Here is a 20,867-nt window from a genome sequence, read left to right as displayed (position 1 = left end):
ATTTGTAGACTTAGAGAATGCTTTTGACAATGTTGACTGGAATACTCTCTTTCAAATTCTAAAGGTGGCAGGGATAAAATACAGGGAGCAAAAGGCTATTTACAATTTGTACAGAAACCAGATGGCAGTTATAAGAGTCGAGGGGCATGAAATGGAAGCAGTGGTTGGGAAGGGAGTAAGACAGGGTTGTAGCCTCTCCACAATGTTATTCAATCTGTATATTGAGCAAGCAGTAAAGGAAACAAAAGAAGAATTTGGAGTAGCTATTAAAATCCATGGAGAAGAAATAAAAACTTTGAGGTTCGCCAATGACATTGTAATTCTGTCCGAGACAGCAAAGGACTTGGAAGAGCAGTTGAATCGAATGGACAGTGTCTTGAAAGGAGGATATAAGATGAATATCAACAAAAGCAAAATGAGGATAATGGAATGTAGTCAAATTAAGTCGGGTGGTGCTGAGGGAATTAGATTAGGAAATGAGACACTTAAAGTAGTAATGGAGTTTTGCTATTTAGGGAGCAAAATAACTGATGATGGTCGAAGTAGAGGAGATACAAAATGTAGACCGGCAATGGCAAGGAATGCGTTTCTGAAGAAGAGTAGTTTGTTAACACTGAGTATAGATTTAAGTGTCAGGAAGTTGTTTCTGAAAGTATTTGTACAGAGTGCAGCCATGTATGGAAGTGAAACATGGACGATAAATAGTTTGGACAAGAAAAGAATAGAAGCTTTCCAAACGTGGTGTTACAGAAGAATGCTGATGATTAGATGGGTAGATCACATAACTAATGGAGGTATTGAATAGAATTGGGGAGAAGAGGAGTTTGTGGCACAACTTGACAAGAAGAAGGGATCAGTTGGTAGGACATGTTCTGAGGCATCAAGGGATCACAAATTTAGCGTTGGAGGGCAGCGTGGAGGGTAAAAATCATAGAGGGAGACAAAGAGATGAATACACTAAGCAGATTCAGAAGGATGTAGGATGCAGTAAGTACTGGGAGATGAAGAAGCTTGCACAGGATAGGGTAGCATGGAGAGCTGCATCAAACCAGTCTCAGGACTGAAAACCACAACAAAAAATGCATATACTGTGTAATCTATTATATGTTTTTACTGTGTAACCTATTATATACTCATTGTCTAGAATGTAAGCATAATGACATGTCCTATGTTACAAGAACACAGATGTAAAATGTAGAAATGGTAACTTATGGGATCAATTAAAATCAAATTTTTCATAATGCTCATACTCCATTGCTGACATTCAAAGACTGCAACAGCGTAACACAAAAAATGCTTCCCCCTCCTCCCCCCCCCCCCCCCACCCACATATAAAACCTTTTGGCATTTCCTGAATATAGATCTTCTCTTGACACTTGTAGAATACTATTTTGGAGTAAAACCAACAAATGGTTTGAAGTGAGAGATTTAACTTATATACCATAACTCTCCACAGCCGTGCTGCAAACCCCAGTTTACAAAGTTACGTATAATTACAGCATCTTCCCTACACTCACACACACACACACACACACACACGTAATGAATACAAGGTAAACCCACTTACAGACCTGGGCCACATTAAAATCATACTTCACAATGAAACACCATTTGATATCAAGTGATAGAATGAGCAAAATAAAATAATAATAATAATAATCATAAAAAACATTTCTTCTTTCTTCTGAAAATGTTGTCACAACACTTATGCAAATCCCCAGCATATTTTTCCACATTTATTTTCATACAGATAGCAGAAGACTAGATTTTACTGTATAATTTACACAAGAGGATTTCTGCTGTTGTTTTTCTGTTTTTGACACATTAATATATACTGGATCTTGCTGAAGGAACACTGGCAAGCAAAGAACAGTGATAAAGTGAAAATAGATTAGTGGTGTAATGTAGCTTTTATTGTAAATATGGATGTAACTTGTTTCAGTTAAGTTAGTATCTAAGACAAATATGCTTGTTATTACATGCCACTATTTCTATAATTATTTGACAAGTAGAAAATCATTATGCAAAAACATCTAAGGACAAATTAATCAATCATGCACACATAATATTCATCATACTTCCAGATGGAAGAAGGTGTGAAGGAACTTCCTTCCCCTGGGCGCGCACACACACACACACACACACACAAAATGGTTGGCAAGCCAGCTGTGGGACTTGGGGGGGGGGGGGGGGGGGGGGTAGTGGTAAATATTTTGCGTACATACGAAAGTCAGCTACCTGCTTTATTAAGATGCGAAGAACTGATAAAGAGGTTTTCAAAAAATACATTTACAATAAGAATAACATCTTCGCACAATAATGATCACAGTTAAGAAAAATCACATTTTTCATTAAAGAATACATGAACAAGTTTCATGTGTAACAAACATATCTAAGATATGAATTGGTCCACAGATCTCACGTAGACACACTGCTTGGTTTAAAAAAACAATATACAATACATATCACAATACAGACTCATTTTGAAGACAACTACCACTCAGTTGGTTCACATTCAGAAATTTAATTTTATATTTCTTTTCTAGGTTTCAAAGATGTTTAACATAGACATCACTATAGTATTAACGCAGAAGATAAATAAGAAAACAATTGTGATACACATCTGCAACAAAATAACATATTCAAAATATTAAAAAGAAAATAAATGTAAAAGGGCAAAAACATATTTTACAAAGTAAATGCAACCAAGCAGATTCCCTAAAATCAATACCATATAACAAACTGCGAAAGACAATACTGAAAGTAAACAACTCACTGCTGCATAGTGCACATGTTCCCGAGCAATCAGAAACAGAGTAGTAGATAGTAACATTTCATTAGATATACAAAAATGACACATTTTTAACAAATAATAGGCCTAATATAAATTTTATGACCTTACCATTGTTTTGAACACACATCACACATAAAACACTAGAAACAAACAAATTCAGTCAGGTTATGTTACAGATGCTTCAACAAATCAGAAATCTTTTTGCAAAAAATCCACTTGCCATGCAGGACGCTCAAGCTTTGCTTCACTGTGTATCTTCCCATGTTCCCGCAATGCTCCTTCTGTGAAAAACTTTGTTTTGCACTCTGAGCAGGAATAAATATTTTGGCTTTCATGTGATTTTAAATGTTGCAACAGCTTGTGGTTTGACACAAATGATTTCTCACACAGATCACATTTGAATGGTTTCCCAGTGTGGAGCATCATATGTGTCATCAAGCCAGATTTTTGGGGAAAGCGCTGTAGGCAAACTGAACAACAGTATGGTTTCTCACCGGTATGGATGCGGACATGCTGTTTCAATATCGATCTTACAGCAAATCGTTTGGTACAGTACGAACACTGAAATGGGCGCTCTCCAGTATGAGCTCGCAAATGCCTTTCGAGATGTGATTTCTTCTTATAACCCTTACCACAAGATTCACAAAAGAAACGCCTTTCTGCTACTTTACTAATGGTTGCATCTTTCAAAGGACCTGGATCAACTTTTGCTTTAAAGAAACCACCTGAGCGCGTAACACATGTAATTGCACACCTGTAAACTGGAACAGTGTCTTTTCTGATTATTTGGCTGGAAATAATTTCTGAAGCAGAAGTACAAACAGTGAGACTATTTGAATCAAGTCTTTCAATTTTCATTTTAGGTGCTGGATTACAGACAGATTTAATCCCACAATAAATTTTGCTGTTTTCTAAGAGTTCTTCCTTTTCAGATATTTTACATAGGGGGCTTGAATTTCTGTGCAGGGAGCTCAGTTCATCAACAGTTGACATGTTTGTTACAGCAGTACCACAGATACCGTGCCTGTATTCTGCACTGCCAGTTTCTACCAAAGGTACAAATACCTCTTGTAGAGTACAGTTTCCCTTGTGACAGTCCACACTGTTAACCAAATCAGGTGAATCATTGTACTCTGCACTGCAGGTAAGTGTTTTTGAAAACTCCACAACATTGTGATCTGAGGCTGTAATCTCACTGCATTTATCACTCACTTTGTTTGTGTCATCAAATACAGACTGGTTATTTTTGTGAGAATGTGTATCTGTACACGCTAATGTGCAATTCTTATCACTTGTACAGGGCATAATTTCATTTTCAAAAGTATTATTCAGGTCTTCTGTAACACAAGCTAAAGAGTCATTTATGCATTCTTTCTTAACCACTTTCTTCTGGGAACTTGCCACTGCTAAAACGCATCTACTACTGCATTCCATACTGGTATTTTCAGCAACTGTCAAATTGTTGATACTATCCTCATTTCTGGTTGGGCTAAGAGGTCTGCTACCTTCCTCTATTTCTAGGTCTTCATATTCATCAAAAATATCTATCTTGATATCATAGTCACTATCGAATAATCGTCCACTTCCATTAACCTCTATATCAGTCTCAGTTTCAGAACCACTGAAATCATCACTCGAGACTGCAGAAGCTGAGTGATCACATTGTTCATTTGTACCACTTATAGCAGTCCTTTGTTTGTCTTGAAGCATCACAGGTACATTTAAATTATTGCCACTATACAGTGGCTGTGCACTCTTTGCTGGCTTCACACTTCTTTCACTAAGGCTACCACTGTCATGTAAAATGCTCATATCCAATGGTACATCTGATAATTTAAAAGGAGAGTTTTCGTTGTAGAAAGGAACTAAATTGACTGGACCGTCATCAGTCAAGGACGTCGCTGGTAATGAAATGTCTGATAGACATTCGTCGGATTGTTTCACCGTTTCCGTCGCCGTGGAGTCATTTTCACCACATATTCCGTCGTGAGTTGCAGAATCTACACTACCTTCAATCACTTTTCCGTCACTGCTCGTAAATGTCCAACCATTTAAAGCAATCATGGCGAAGGAAAGTTCCTCTGAGGTATGAGCAGACACATGGTGCCTGTGAAGAGTTATGAGATTTTCATGAGATTGCCGACAAATATGACAAATATAATTTGCTGTCGTTCCTTTCAATAGAGGCATCTATGAAGGAAATATAATTTACGCAGGTATTAGATTTGAGTGATAGTTTCACAACAGCACCTACATTAAATATATGAAATAGTACCTTACTATATCTACAGTCCCTGTGAGGGGCCGCCTCCATGAAAAGTCTGTAGTTTCATTCAATTATTCGCAATGATAAATCAAGTTACCACATTTATAAGGCTAATTAATTACGCCGAGTCTTAAGTTTTCGAATGAAACGACGTATTTACTTTCAACGATAATAATACCGTAGTGATAGAGGTTTTACGCGGTACAAGCAAAAAAATAACTGGAAGTAGCACATACAAAATTGAACAAGAATTTATCTTTACCACGCACTGAAATTTTAGACTTTACGAAAACAAATTACGCGCTCATTTTTTTCATTGTTTCTCACCAGTTGCTAAGGTACTCTGAAGATATTTTACTACGAAGATTCCATAGATACAACAACAATGCATTCTATACATTCCAGAGTAGAAAATAATAAAAAATCTCGAACAAAAGTTTTGTGTAGTATATAAAAAAAATCTGACGAATGTAATTAAGCATCTTTATTTTTTTTAGAAAACATAGTTTAGCATATACTTCACATATGTCATGAGCAGATCTGTTAGTAACACAATCTCAGGTAGCAAAACGTTTAACATTCTCTTATTTTTGAAAAAATAAATTACGCTGGCTTTATTCACAGGTTGGTAAACATTTAGATCAATTCAAAGTTATTACAAAGTGTTACGTTATTGGGTAAGAGAAATGATTTACAACCGCATTTTGATTTACGAAATTCAATGGTTTTATTTACTTTAGGAAAATGTGATATATTTTCATGTTATTGTACTAGTTTGGGTTTCGAACATCTGAAAGATCTCGATGTTTCTAGAAACTACGCTACTGTTCTCAAGCATCGATTATCGTACGTTTCGACACGAGATGCACCGTACCGCGTCGCTTATTGGTGGATTCGAGCTTGTCGTGGGAGAATGTTCTGGTGGTTTGTGGGTGGCAGATCTGAGTGTATATATTCAGCCTCGCCAAGGTATCTCTTAGTATGTCATTTTCGTTTCGTGACAAACCGAGACTCAGTGAACGGCTTCGTGGTAAATCTGGTGATGATTTAATCAACGAATTAAAAAATCATATTGACCAAGAGCGGAAGATGTTCTTTGATACTGCTCCTAATTGGGGATCTGTTCACCCGTCGGGATCTTTCTCTTCTAGGGTAAGTTTGCTTATATCAACAACTGTATCAACAAATATTGTTTATAAGATACCGTGTGTTCAATCACAATTTGTTTACCTACTTAACTTTAAAGGAGGTTGGCGTAAAGTAAGTGTGACCCCATTTGCAAAGTTAAGGTAACCGTATATTCAAGTAAGCGTTATATAGGTTTTAATACTAAAAGTGCATTATATGGGTTATATGGATTTAACGACTGGCGTAATTCCACTTTCTTGTTTTGTGATGTAGCCGGCAGTGTTGCTCTTCAGTATATTCAGAAACATTCTGCGGAAATAACTATTTGATACCACATAGTAACACTTCGGTGCTACACAACCCGGAAAAAAAATGTCAGTTGCAAATCTTTTTTTTTCCGCTCCGCTAGAACTTGTACTGGAATTATCGCAGTTATAGTGATAAACGTCAACACTAAGGAATGAGGGAGTTCGTTGAGTTGCCGTGGATGTAAACCGCATGTCTTTTGCAAATGTTTTGTTGTGACATGGACTTTTCCAGAATGTTGGTGCTGTTAGATATCGGTTTTGCAGAGACAAATTGTAAATATATCATGGAGTTTTTTTATATCCTGGTGTGCAGACTTAGGCATAAAAAAAAACCTTGTTAGTAGTAGGGCTACGTTTAGTCAAGCGAGATCGTGTGACATTCGGTGAAATTTAGTTTCCGTTTTCACGTACGGTGTGTTACGCACAGGTGATTTACGGGAGACCTGATAAGTTTTCTGCCTGTTTTGGTTGAAGAGACGCTCTAGAAAGAAAAAATTATTAGTGTACCTTTTTGTCAAAGGAAAGAAATTGTTGTTATAGATACGTTGACAGTAGTCAACGTAGGATAATAATTCACGGGGCATTATCAGAATCAGCGATACAATATTAGGGTTCTCTTGTAAGTATGGCATGACACTTTGGGAAGGAAATGTTGAGTTTCAGGCCGACCTCGCTGCTTCAGATGTATGTCTGGTTTGTGTACATTTTTGTGGTGATTTGCATTACTAGTAGTTATGTTTTGGTCAGTTGGTTCAGAGATTGTTGGGGGTTGGGGAATATTCCAGGCTTAAACACGTGTGGGGAGGGCAAGCTATTCACGTATCACACCCACAGACTTTGCTTGTGACGTAGTTGGCGCATCGTTCAACTGAAATAGCCCCAAATGGCCGTGGCTGCTGAGTCAGCAGCCCTTGTATTTAAGTCCGGTTTGCCTTGCGGTCGTCGCAGTAGCGTTACGGATACTGGAGTGGTGTATTAAACGTGTGCTCTGTTGGTATAAAGATGGAATCGCAGAGTTCTCGTGGGCCTGTTACTTACATGCAGGTGAGGTAAAAATAACAAGTTTCTTGTTCGTTTCACTTTTCTGGCTATCACCGGTCGTTATTTTTGAACAGCAAGATTCAATGAGAGATCTTTTTTCCCTTGTACTATCGGCTTGTGTGTGTGTGTGCGTGTGTGTGTGTGTGTGTGTGTGTGTGGTAGGTTAAGGAGGAAATTGAAACGCTGTGGTGCAATTATACATCAAAGGGGCAAGTGACCTAGGATTAGCAAACATACAACAGTTGTAGTTCGGTTAGGTGAAATCGTGGTTCTAATTATAATGAATTGTGCTGCGTAGGTATAATCATATGTTGAAATAAACGTTGTTACATGTTATGTTACAAAGATTGTTAAAATTTGTGTACATGGAAAATTGGGTAAGATTCAAATAGCTTGAAAATTGTTTTGAGCTAATTTGGTCCAGTATGTTGAGACCAATTCACATGATGTTATAGGGCGTAACACTTTTCTGAACTGAAGATCCAAAGTAACAGTAATGTACTGTCTACAACATTGTCAAAGAATGGCAAAATGACATGGAAAGTTGAGTGCAGTTTGAGTAGCTGAAAAGGACTCGCCACTCATTTGCTTTTTTTTTTTTCTTAGCATTGTGCTTCATGAAAGGAAACAATGTTGATAACTTACTTATCAAAGGCTCAAGTTTCTCAGCAAAGTACTGTCTACATTATGGTTAATGTATTTAAACCTTCTAGCAGAACTGGGAAGTCCACTTGCTAAAAAGAAGGAATTTACCCCCATTTAAAACAATGAAAGCAAGTTATTGGTATATACGACACAAGTTTTTACTGTTTGCAACATGTAAGGTGTTACAGCCTACTGAAATGGCATGGAATTTCTTTTTCTCCATATTGCATTGTAGGAATGCCCAGATTTCATCTTGAGATTGAGTTTATTGAGTCATTTGAGTTAAGAGTATAAGCTGCAATAGCCAGGGCAGCACGATTCTTATGGAAAACCTGGACTTCTCAGGGAATTCTGTGGTTTTTAAGCCAGGAAAGAAATTAAATTTTATTGAGTATTATAAATCACGAATTTTAAAATACTTAATATTTCAGCATGTGTTAATTATATGAATATTATTCCATAAAAATTACTGATGTTTTAAAAACTGCTGTTAAACTACTGCTTACATACCTCAGCTGTGAGGGAAGAAAAGTCATTGTGGTATGTTGTGCCCCCCCCCCCCCCCCCATTCCCTTCACCATTAATTTATTGCGAGCTTCTTGAGACCATCTTCCTCTTGACTCTTGGAATTCTGAGGAATTTTTATATAAAATTTTTTCCTCAAATTTGAGTAGCCACCCTGGTCGCTAGAGTACTTTTAGTCTTAATGAGGTGCTTCTAGGATGATTTTCTACTGCTCATGACACACTTGAAACATTTTGCTATATGATGTTTCAGTGTATTAAGGCCTTTGACCAATCTCCACTCCCACACAAACAAATGCCAATATGAAATATAAAATTGTGAGGACAGATAAATGTGGAGCCTAACCAGAAGGTCTACATCATTAGCAATGTCTGCTTACAATTTGACAATTGTTGTTCATGGATGCTTAAAACTACCAGGTAAATTCAGAAATCCTGTAAAAACATTATTGACAAATGTGACAGATTGGCTAGTAGAAGTAAGGCTATCAATCCAGAGGTATGGAATTTGATTGCCAGTTGTTTCAACTGCAGCATTGAATTGTTAATGTAAAGTTATGACAATTTGCATTCTTGTACAGATGCCACATTAAATTGTAAATTCTCCTATAAATGTGTGGATAAGTCTGAAAGAAGACTGGGAATTACCACTTGCAATTGTACTCCCTGAAAGTACCTTCTGGTTAGTAACAGTCTTACCATTACACATTGAAGTAATTGGATTCATATTAAGTGCATACACTCTACATACACTGATGTGGCAAGACATGTGACGGCGATATGCACATATAGAGGTGATGGTAATATCGCTTACGTGAGGTATAAAAGGGAAGTGCATTGGCGGAGAGTTCATTTGTACTTGGGTAATCATAAAAAAGTGTCAGACTTGATTATGGCCACACGAATTGACTTCAGACTTTGAACGCAGAAGGTAGATGTAGCTGGATATACAGGACATTCCATTTCCGAAATCGTTATGGGATTCAATATTCTAAGATCTGAGGTGGTTAGTGTGTGTCAAGCATACCGAATTTTAGGTATTACCTCTTGTTATGGACAATGCAATGGCCAATGGCATTCACGTGACAGAGCGCAGCAGTATTTCTCTAGTTACCATTACTAACAGACCAACAACACTGCTTGGAATAACCACAGAAATAAATGTGGAACATATAAGTGTAACCATCAGGGCAGTGGTGAAATTTGCCATTAATGGGCTGTGGCACCAAACGATTGATGTGATTGCCTGTGCTACCAGCATATCACCTGCAGTGCCTATCCTGGACTTGTGGCCATATTATTAGGACCCTAGACAACTGGAAAATGGTGGCCTGGTCTGATTAGTCAAGATTTCAGTTGGTGAGAACTGATGGTAGGATTAGTGTGGCACAGACCCTGCGAAGACATCGATCCCGGTTGTCATGAGATGCTGTGCAAACTGGTGGTAGCTCCATAATTGTGCGCACTGTGTTTACGTGGAATGAACTGGTCCTCTGGTCCACTTTCGCCAATCATTGACCATTTGCAACCCTTCATAGACTTAAATGTTCTCAAACAAAGATGGAATTTTTATGGATGAGAATGCACTGTCATTGTGCCACGATTTTTCGCAATTGGTTTGGAGAACATTCTGGGCAATTAAAGGGAATACTTGTCAGGTTGGTCCTCTATATAACTGTTTTTCATAGTGAACATAGAGAAGCAATCATTGGTAGTAATACAGATTGATGGAAAGTGTTGTCATTCAGTGTATCTGATAATTTTTGGCATAGTTGATAAAAACTATTGTCTCTTATTGATAAAATGTCCAAATAGCCTGTAACGCAATGTTACCCAGTGAAGTTGTGCTTCTCAGGGACACAATGAAGTATGGTTGCAGATCTGTTATGTTCCCATAAGTTCTGAGTGTAGTGCAGTTAACAGTTAAACTCTGTAGCACAAGAAATGTTATTGCAAGCTTTTATAAGTTTGTAGTGTGAGCAAAAAAGTTCAAAGGTGTTGGAAAAAGTAATTGAACACACTTGCTAGTGAATGAATGGGTTTATAAAAGGGGAAATGCCCTTTTGTGTGTAGTGTTGTCTGCAGTATCTCAAAATTATGTGCATTCTAAGCACTTAAGCAGTTTTGTGGGACAGCTTCTATTTTCAGCAAAAGTTATAAGTAGCATCTGGAATGAAGAAATGATCACATTATATTGAAAGATTATTCTAAAGGATTTTATTAGACTTAAGTGGCATAAAAGGAATTATTCAGAAACCTTATTGTGTATTATTCATTATGTTAGTTAAATTAATGAACAGGCACATTTTTTATTGTGCAGTAGTAATTTAATTTGTGTTGAATACTGCTCCAATTGGGTGTTGTAGGGGGATGTTGCCATTTTATGAAATGTCTACTGCAACAGTACTGTCTCACATCCTGAACATACTGTCTCAGAATGTTGTAAGCTGCTTATTAACATTCATTGCATTCTAAAATATTTGTTCATTTGAAAGCATTGAACATTCATAAGGATTTTAATAGAAAAATATTAAAGTAGGTTAATTGGTGCTGTCAGGGTGTATTAAAGGTATTGATGAATATGTTCTGTTATGGTCAGTGAAGTTGTCATAGGTTGTTTTTAAAATATGTGGATGTTGAGGGACAGGCTGACCTGTAGGGTAGGTGTGGTTGGAAGATAGTTTTGCTGTGTTGACAAAGCCTATAGACATCAAATGTTAAATCCCCCTCCCCTCTGCCCCTGCCCCATTCCATAATTGTATTTTATATCCAGTGAAAATCCCATATTCCCATTGTGGTTAGATATTTTTGAGTTTATGGTATGTTCGAACTTTCCTACTCAAAACCAACATGTTTGGGATACCAATACTTAGTTAAAATACAGGTGAGTGTGTGACCAGGGATGCCAGTCTGCTAGTTGGTAGCATTGAAATACTTGTTGTATGTACAGTCAAATCTCTGCCCAGACACCTTCATTTTAGTTTTCTGTGGCTTCCTGAAGTTGCTTCAGATTTTCCTGGGATGAATCATTAAAGCTATAGCAGACTTGTCTATAGCTTGCTGAAAGATTTCACTGGTAATAGGACATAGAGGTTTAATAAAAAATGAGCAGTACAAACTTTCTGTTAGTATTTCATCCATTTATGTTGTTAGAATTGTTTCCCATATAAAAAAAAGATTAAGTAGTAGCGTCTGCAACAGGTAATGTAGGGACCACTTTACTGTTTAGCTAAGGCATCAAGGACTTGTTAATGTGTCATGGTTGCTCATGAAATTAAATAACCCTGTCATTGTGCTCCCCAGCCTCAAACTGCGTACATGATAGTATGTATGTCAGCTTGTGAATGCAATTCGTTACTTCTGGAAACATATACTGTGTCTTCCAAATTTGTGGCAAATATAACACATTAGACTGTAACTAAAGCTCAAAATAACGGGTCTTGCCTCACATCTGTCCAACTAATTAGACAGTGACTGACTGGATAACAGTTAGAATTCTAAATAATGACTCAGAGAAATGTTGAGGTTTTTAATGGCTTCGCTTTAGTGATTCATGGTGGAACTGGTTGAAATTTTGACAAGATGGATGTTGGCTTAATCTAAATTTTTTCCTACATGACTTTTAGTAAGTTACTGTGAGTGCACTCTCCTTTCTGCTTACTTTACGTATACAACATGTTAAAGTGCCATTGAAGTATCGTGTGACAAAATGTAAGAAATGTCAGATCATTTTGTGGAACATTAAATGTTTTTGTTACCCTCTTAGGAATATGTTTTACTTGTTTACAGACCCTGTGTTTACAGAATTATCAATAAATTTAATGGAATGAAAAGAAACTGAAATATTGCTGCACTAGATGTTTCATATTTTTGGTGCTATATATATTGTTCTGGTTCATGACCTGATTAATGCCATTTGGGTGACTGGCGAGTGACACACACACACACACACACACACACACACACACACACACACACACACACACACACACACACACACACACACACCATAACACTATGGGAAGTCTTGGAATTTCATCTGGGGCATTGGTACTAAGTAGTAGTGCACTCAGAAATTTAATTTTTGTAATTATGGTGTGTGTGTGTGTGTGTGTGTGTGTGTGTGTGTGTGTGTGTGTGTGTGTGTGTGTGTGTGTGTGTGTGGGCGCGCGCCAAAACAATTTGATGCAACTCTAAAAGAATTTTTGAGAAAATAGACATTTCCAAGTGTCTTTAATCCCCAAAATCAAAGTCCAAGTTGTCCTGTGGTAGAAAGTTAACATGCCATATGGGGATGTGGGTTTGATTCCTGGATATAACTCATAAATGGATGTTCTAAGAGTATTTCTGTGATATGTAAAATACATCAATGATATGTGGACAGTGCTTAAGACTTAAGATTGCTAGTTAGACTTATTTCAGTTATTTTTTTTCTTTTTTCCATTAAATTTGAATACCAACATCATTTAAAATAGAATTCATGAGATATATGCCAATTATCACTTATCTAATTGTCTTATTTATGAAAATGCACACAATTGTAGTTACAATTGTGTATTGCACATGAAAATCCAGTTTTCATTGCCAAAATACTGATCTTTTGTAAAAGAATGTTATTAAGGGTTGTTTGAATTCAAAACCATTAAAAATTAATTTTTTCCCTCTTTATGTATTTTGCATTTCATCATAATGCTTGTTGAACATGCCTTTTTCTTTAAAATACGGAACATTTGAGAATGAAACTCAGTACACTCATATAGTGAGTGAGCATTCTACCACAGACCCACAATGTTCTTCAGAAAATTGACCTGAGTTGAGGGAATTCCAGGTTTCGGAAAACATCAAAGTCTATTTTCTTGAGAATTTTGGGGAGTTTCATGTAACTGTTTTGGTGGATTGATATTTGTTCTGAACTTCATGCACCATAAATACAAAAATCCAGTTGCCATGTGATCTTGTAAGTTTGGCTCAAGAATTTTACACAAAGACCTGACCTGTACTTACTGGCCAAATCCTGCAGATAAAATTATCAGGATTTCAGTAATGTATTGGTTCCTCACGATATAAATCAAAAGTATGCGTTAGACATCTTGATAGGGAGTCGGATGGGCCTGTGTGAAATAATGGAGGTGAGTACAGAGCTCCCAGTAGCAGATGATTGTGTTGTCAATGTTTGAGAGGAAATGGAGATGGTGTGCTTGGTTTAGCAAGAGGCTATATTCTACTTACCTCAGTCTGAACATTTTAACTTTTCTGCTTGTGCCTTTCTTAATCTTTGAAGAAAGAAACAAATGCCATGTGAAAGTTTTAAACCAAGGTACACTCTAAATAGCCTACAAGCCCTCAGACTGACTTCAGATACCTGATAACTATTGCACATTGTTTGATTGTATATCTATTTTACATGTCATATCACATTCTGTGTAAAATGGTGAAATGAATTTACTTACACAATGTCTTAGGAAGTGCAGATGTTCTAGTCAGAGGAACTGTGACCAGAAAGGTAGTGGGACAAAAGAAAATAGAATGCATATTTTACCAGTAGTATCTTCAATATATTTCTCTGTATAGAGAAAAATGTGAACAAAATACCCAGTCCCACAAGAAAAGTGTAGCACCCATAAGGAGAGGAGAAAATGAAAGAAAACTTCAGATTGTGAGGGTATGTGATTATATTATTTTGGTGATTACAAAATTGTGTCAAAGAACTGGGGTAGTATGTGGCCACTTATCACTGTGATGTTGCATCCTCCACCCCTTTCTCTTGTGGTCTTCCTTGCCTAACTGTAATGATTTTGTTGACAAGGGTGTCATGAGTCATTTAGCCTCTACCAAGGCAAGCCTGCCTCCAATAATTTTAACTAGCCCTTGATATCCAGAATACTGGCACTGGGACAGAGTTAGTGTCCGAGCTGATATCACACATTCTGTTTGGGACAGGTCTGGGCCAAAGGATTGTCTTTTCATGCAGGTGTTTGTAGGCACATGTGCCATGTGGGATGAGTATTGTCCTCAATAGTTCCCCAAAATTGGATGCCAGAAGTAACACATCTGTGCCTCTCTTAAACATTGGAGGAATGGAGCATTCACCCAGTTGCTGCCATACTTGTAGATGTTCATCCAGGATATCGCAGAACTGTGTTTAATTACTGAGCACAGTATGACTCTCAGTAATCCATGCTTCCCAGTTATGTACCAGTCCAAAAGCAGCAGTTTGTGGTGTTCATGGCAGCCTACGCATGGTACGTTGATCTCCTGATCAGGCTGCCACTAATCTCTGCCTAGCAGTGTGGGATGGTGGAATAGAGCAGGTAGCCCATTACTTGTTCTTGGATGGCACATGCAGGTGTGAAGGGTTTATGAAGTGCTTGATGCAAATTGTTCATCCCTTGTGGTCAGGTGTGTCAACTGGAACCTTGATAATGCCTGCATTCATGTTCCCAAGCAGTATATCAAACTAGAGTTACATCCAAATGCCCCCAATAGCTGGAAAGAATTAAATGCTCCAATCTCTGGGTGAAAATATAAGCCAAATTAAACTTAGTGCAGATCATTGTTTAAAGTTGTGATTTGAAATGCTGGGAAGTAGACTTATCAGTAATGAATACAACACATGTAACAGATACTGTTTGTTATGGACTCGTGTCATGTCACAATCAGTGACACCTGAGAGGCTGCAGGTACACAGAACAGGGCCCAGAGCCTTAAATTTCATAGTTTTGGGGACAACTATGAAAAATCATTGTTTTTAAATATCTGATGATAAAGTAGTTGTAATGTCTGTTGAGTGTTGTTGAACACTGCTAGTAACTTGCAATGATTTATTCTTAATGTAATCTAGTCAAGGTATCTGTAAGATTTGCTCACATGTTTAAGTACTACAAATATTTATGAGTTGCTTCTTTCAGACCGGCTTTCCTTTTGACGACGACATGATGCCCAGGAGTGGACGACAGGATATTCGTGCCCATCTAGATGATCTGGCACAGCGACATCCAGAATTTGCAGACCAACTTCGTTGTCCTCCTTGGGCTGGAGAAATGAGTGGATCACCATCACATACTGGCACCTGGGGACAGAATAGACGTGGGTCAAGTGAAGCTGAACCACACACACAGGCAAGAAGCAGCAGTAGTGGCAGCAATGTGGAAAGTGAAATGGGCACATCATCTCCAAAGCCAGAGGATAACAGAGGCAGAAACCCTTTCCCTCAGCAAGGAGAAGTTGGTAGAGATGACGGTGGGAATCGTGGCCATCGTTCCATGTCTGCACCTCCTGATGCTAGAAATCAGCAATCACCCCAGCCTCAAAATCAACCTCAGCAAACACCTCAGCCTCAAAGATATGTTTCCAGAGTTAACATAACACCAGGAAAACCACCTGTTGCACCTCAGAAACCGCAGTCACCACAGCAATCGTCTAGCAATGTGAGGCATATACCTATTTTTGTTGAAGGGAGAGACGAACCTATTCTTCCTAAAAATCTGGCTTCTGAAGAACCACCTCCAGAACAAGTGTTTTCACAAAGGATTCCTCCACAGCCTCAGCAGACATTTTCAAAGCCACAGACGTACACATCGCATCATCAGTTCCAGCCACAACAGCGTTTTTATTCTCCACCACAGTCAGCACGGACAGAATATACTCGTCCACAGCAGAATGTACCACACTCGAAACCTGAAACAATGTTTTCTCAACAGAATTCAGCTCCAAGTATGCAGCAGCCAGCATCACAGCAACCAAAGGAGATTCCCAAGCCATCACAACAACCGAAGCCTCAGCAGCCAAAGCCTCAACAGCCTAATGATCCAATTCATCGTGTCCAAGCTGTCCAGAAGGATGTGGAAAATCTTCAGAGAATGGTGGAAAATTTTGCTGGAACTTCCAGGAAAGATAAGCAGTATATATACCTTGATGAAATGTTAACAAGGAATTTATTAAAGCTAGATGATATTGATACGGAGGGTAAGGAAAATGTGAGGCAGGCACGCAAGGAAGCAATACGCAGTATACAGAAATGTATCAGTATTCTGGAATCGAAGGTGCCAGCACCAGAGGAACAGAGTGAAAATGCAGTTTCAGAAGACACAGAAGGGATGCAGTCAGTAGATAATAGTGACACAACTGAACTGAGAGAAGAAAATCCAGCAGAAGAAATGGAGGCTGACATAGTTGCGCCTGAGCCTCCAGTGCTGGAAAATGCAGGTGAGAAAATGGAGCCAGATGTTAAAGAGACTGAGGAACATATTGAGAAAATGGATGTTGAGCACTCAGCACCAACACAACAGTCAGAGACAGAATCAAGTCTGATAGAAACAAAAGGTGAATCTCAGCCTTCAGCAGAAGCAACTGAAACTAACAAAAATGAAAATGATGAACATAAGGGAGAATCAGCTGATACACAGCTAACAATGGACATGGTAGTGACACCTGAGGCTCCATTGACTGAATCAACTAATCAAGTTGCAAGTGAGAAGCCTTCAGAGAAGGTAGAGAAAAGTGATATGGAAGTAGAACCACCTGCATCAAATCAGACTGGTCTGGTACAGATGGAGGCAGAGGCTCTTCCACAGAAAGATGAGGCAGTAAAAACAGATGTGGAAGTTCAGAAGGAAGGTGATGTTAAAGAACCACACTTACCACAGACAGCGAAGGAGACAGAAGTGCAAGAAAATGTTAGTGATACACCAGAGAATTCAAAAGAAGCTGAACCAAAGACTGTAGATGAGACATCTGTGATGCAAATTGAACCAATACCAGCTGGGTCGGAAATAACAATCCCTCCAAAAGCTGAAGAATTGAGTGAAACACAGCAAGAATCAGCAAAAGAAAATGCCAGTTCTGAACTAACCTCTGATAAGGATCCAAAACCAGAAGTTGAATCAAAGAAAAAGAAGACTGGTAAAAAAGTGAAATCCCCATCCAAAAAACCTCCTAAACAAGGTTCTAGTAGCAAGTCAGATACAATTTCTAGTTCAGAAGAAGCACAAAAAAGTTAATTTTTTGAGAACTTTTTTAAAAAACTTATTTAAGAGTATTTTAATAAAGACTGCAGAGACATGTAAAATGTTGGAAAGTATTATTCTCATTAATGTGTATAGATTTATTTATGTTGATTTCTGGTGCTGTCTCATGGATGTGAGTGATACCAGTTTTTATTTCTACTTCAGTTGTTCCTTGGTACTGAATGTGTCCTCAATCACTTTATACTTTTAAGTGATGTATATAATGTGGATAATCTTGCCAAAGATATGTCAGATGTTTTTTGTTGTAACTGGATCAGTTTCTTTGAGCTGTGATAATTTCTAAACTTTTAAACTATGTATGAAATGAATATTTGTTCTTATAAATTTTCTCTGTAAATGAAGCATTGAATAAGCCTATAGCACTTTTATAATTATATGTACAAATATTTAAATGTAAATAAATAGTAAAAATTCTTGTATCCACATGTAATGAAATTAGTTTTCCCCACGTCATCCTCCCTTGGCGAAGTTTAGTATGCATAATAATAATAATACATTATAAATTAACCCAGTAGTTCAGGCATATTGACTTGTGCACCCCGGTCCAGACTACCTGTTCTCCACTGTTAGTAGGAAAAAATCTTCAAATGATTATTGCTTTAACATAATTTTTTCAGTCACTGCTTGAGGGGAAAGTTTTCATATTTATAAATGGAAATACATTGTGGATAGTCTCCACATTTAGTGATTCACAGTTCTATTGACTTTATCAGCAAATCTATATGTAGTCATCAGTATTTACAGAACCGAAATCCGGAATAGGTGGAATAACTATTATTATTGTTTTTATTTGTTTAAAATGTAAGACGGCAACTACATAAATGTAGTACTGTTATTTTGCTAAAATAAGTTCTAAATAGAATAGTGGTAGAGGTATCAGTAAAAGATAATATAATTGACTTAAACATTCACCCTGCCCAATCTCAAGCAGCACTAGTTCAATATGTGAAAATGTAATGACATAAAAATATTGATAGCAAATTGGCAGCTTGTAACCCTGTTTAACTGTGACGACCATTACAATAAAGTGAGCACACAATAAGCAAGGTACCGTTAATTTGATGCGCTACTAGCACACAGTGCAGGAGCACATTACCATCTTGCTTATGGTGTGTTCCACCTCCCTCACCTTTGGTTCTCCGGCACTGTGATATGAAAGTTATTGTGTATCAGTATACTGCAAGCTGGTTTGTAGTCATGTTTCTGTATAAAAGCAATGTTGCTTACATAAGTTTCAGAAAGATAGGTACTTTGCCTATAGTTGCAGCCTTATTATGAATCACTTGCTGAATGCAAATTGTAATTTTGAAAAAAAGTCCTCTGTAATAATTAATAATAAAAGTTTACAGTGATTTATTTCATCTTCTCAGCAATGGCATAATTGAGGAAACTGTAATCTCAATCACGGATGCTCCAGTTTTGGCAAAGTAATATAAAAAAATAGAGTAATTGGAAATTAGTCTTCTGTTTATAAATTTCAGATTTTTACATTGAATGTGTCAAAGAAAAGAGGTGGGGTAGTGGTTTTATATATAGATTTCATTAAGTGGGGACAAACTGAAGGAAAAAATCCTTTGGGGGGGGAGGAGGAGAGGTGGCAGGGAGACACACTTTTGGATATACTGTGACTGGAAATCCCTCCCACGAGAGGTGCACCCACAAGAAGGTGAAGATGAGATTATTGCTGGTGTAGGTTTCAGTGACTGAAAGCACACATTTGAACACATCAGGCATGTGTGAATCTTCTGTCTGTAATAATGTTTCATTGGTATGGTGATGGCAGATGAGGCTCTGCCATCACATGTCGGTCTGAAGGTATGTGCTCTAATGACTTGAGCTGACTGTTTTTTGTCTTATGAGGTGTCTGCAACTATAGTAGCCAATAGACTTAAACAGGTAAATTGTCGTGTCACACAGTAGCTTGATAGCATCTTTCTTTCATTTAGCAAATCTCGCTGTCAGATATTAGAACAATAGATCTTCCTAACCTGCTGCAGTCAAGACTATATATTCTGCTTCATATTTGAATAAGGCTACTGTTGGCTGTTCCTTACTTTGCCAGGGTGTCGTTTCTTCGTGGGATTTAAACAAATATCTAGCTGCCAACGTCCTGACTTGGGAGTATCGGGTCCAATCTGCACCACAATAACCAATTATTTGGCATATTTCTTATTATGAAAACATTAATGTAATACTGTTAATACCTTAAAATTTTTTACTGCCTGAAAGTGTGGGGAAGTGGCTGACAATGCTCATCAAGCAGGCTAGGCATGGCCTTTACACTAGAGCATACGTTAAACTTCCTATTGTTTCACACTAGGCAGTAGTTCATAGCTTCTTGCTCTTGGTCTGTTTTTGGACTCTTGTCAGAGGTGAACACTTGGTTATTGTTCAGTGGTGTAGATACCAGGCTACCCTCCTCAGCACTGACTATTATGATTTGCTCTGTGTAGTGCGCATGCTCTCTCCACAAACTACTTTCTTTGTAGTTCCTAGTAATTTAGATACCTAAGTTATTGCCATCACAAAGATGTTTCAGCTTGAATTTTTCGCTTAGTATGTGTTTGAAGACTGTTGCTCTCATGGAGAGTTCCTGAAAATATTTACAGCAGACATTTAAAAGAATTAGTACAAGATACTAAAGAGTAAAGAACACTGTCCATAGTTTCGTAAAAGCAAGAAAAAATAAAACTTGAAGTGCGGCATAGATACTAAATTCCCACAAATGTATTGTGAATCGTTTGAAGAAGTTAAGAGCAGCTGACTATATGCCAAGTGTGAGGAGACATAGTCATTGTATCTTTTGGTACAGCAATTCTGCTGACATGCTTACAAACATCCCTGCCCAGTTTGCACAGAAATTATGTATTTTTGTATTAGTGGAAAATAGAAACTGTGGAAGAAATGGCATGTAGTAGTGAACAATTTTTCTTTACTATGCCTACTCCAATTTAAATAGAACACTGTGGTACCTTACTGGTTGTCACATGTTTGTGACCTGCTTTATATAATCAGTAACTCACCTGAAAATCATTAATCTGAATTTGTGCCAGTCACATTGATTTGTGTCTATCTGTTAATGTTGTGGGATGGAGGCTGTGTACAATGTTTAGCCCAATGTGACATTTAATGGTG

The 20,867-nt window shown here is 37.7% G+C and overlaps 2 protein-coding genes across 5 annotated transcripts; one reads left to right on the top strand and one right to left on the bottom strand.

Moving 5' to 3' along the window:
• Positions 1–1,891: 1,891 nt before the first annotated feature.
• On the bottom strand, positions 1,892–5,427 carry LOC126334739 (zinc finger protein ZFMSA12A-like). Of its 2 annotated transcripts, none has more exons than XM_049997284.1 (2): positions 5,070–5,427; positions 1,892–4,984 (listed from the first exon to the last, which is right to left on the bottom strand). In XM_049997284.1, exons 1-2 carry the CDS (start codon positions 5,106–5,108, stop codon positions 2,984–2,986), a joined length of 2,040 nt encoding a protein of 679 aa, XP_049853241.1. In that variant the 5' UTR covers positions 5,109–5,427; the 3' UTR covers positions 1,892–2,983. The 2 variants fall into 2 exon arrangements, with proteins under 2 accessions (XP_049853241.1, XP_049853242.1); XM_049997285.1 differs by having other exon boundaries at positions 1,898–4,901; positions 5,070–5,389.
• Positions 5,428–5,503: 76 nt separating this feature from the next.
• LOC126334737 (BAG domain-containing protein Samui-like) lies at positions 5,504–18,151 on the top strand. 3 transcript variants are annotated; one of them, XM_049997282.1, is made up of 3 exons: positions 5,504–5,684; positions 5,874–6,212; positions 15,615–18,151. In XM_049997282.1, the coding sequence occupies exons 2-3, from the start codon at positions 6,042–6,044 to the stop codon at positions 17,703–17,705; spliced, it is 2,262 nt and encodes a 753-aa protein (XP_049853239.1). In that variant the 5' UTR covers positions 5,504–5,684; positions 5,874–6,041; the 3' UTR covers positions 17,706–18,151. The 3 variants fall into 3 exon arrangements, with proteins under 3 accessions (XP_049853239.1, XP_049853238.1, XP_049853240.1); XM_049997281.1 differs by having other exon boundaries at positions 5,675–5,737; XM_049997283.1 differs by lacking the exons at positions 5,504–5,684; positions 5,874–6,212 and adding an exon at positions 6,575–7,540.
• The last annotated feature ends 2,716 nt before the right edge of the window (positions 18,152–20,867 follow it).

This window comes from Schistocerca gregaria, chromosome 2 (genome assembly GCF_023897955.1).
Source record: "Schistocerca gregaria isolate iqSchGreg1 chromosome 2, iqSchGreg1.2, whole genome shotgun sequence".
NCBI classification, from domain to species: Eukaryota; Metazoa; Arthropoda; class Insecta; order Orthoptera; family Acrididae; genus Schistocerca; species Schistocerca gregaria.
Note: the sequence above shows the minus strand (reverse complement) of the source record. Positions and strands in the feature narration are given on the sequence as shown.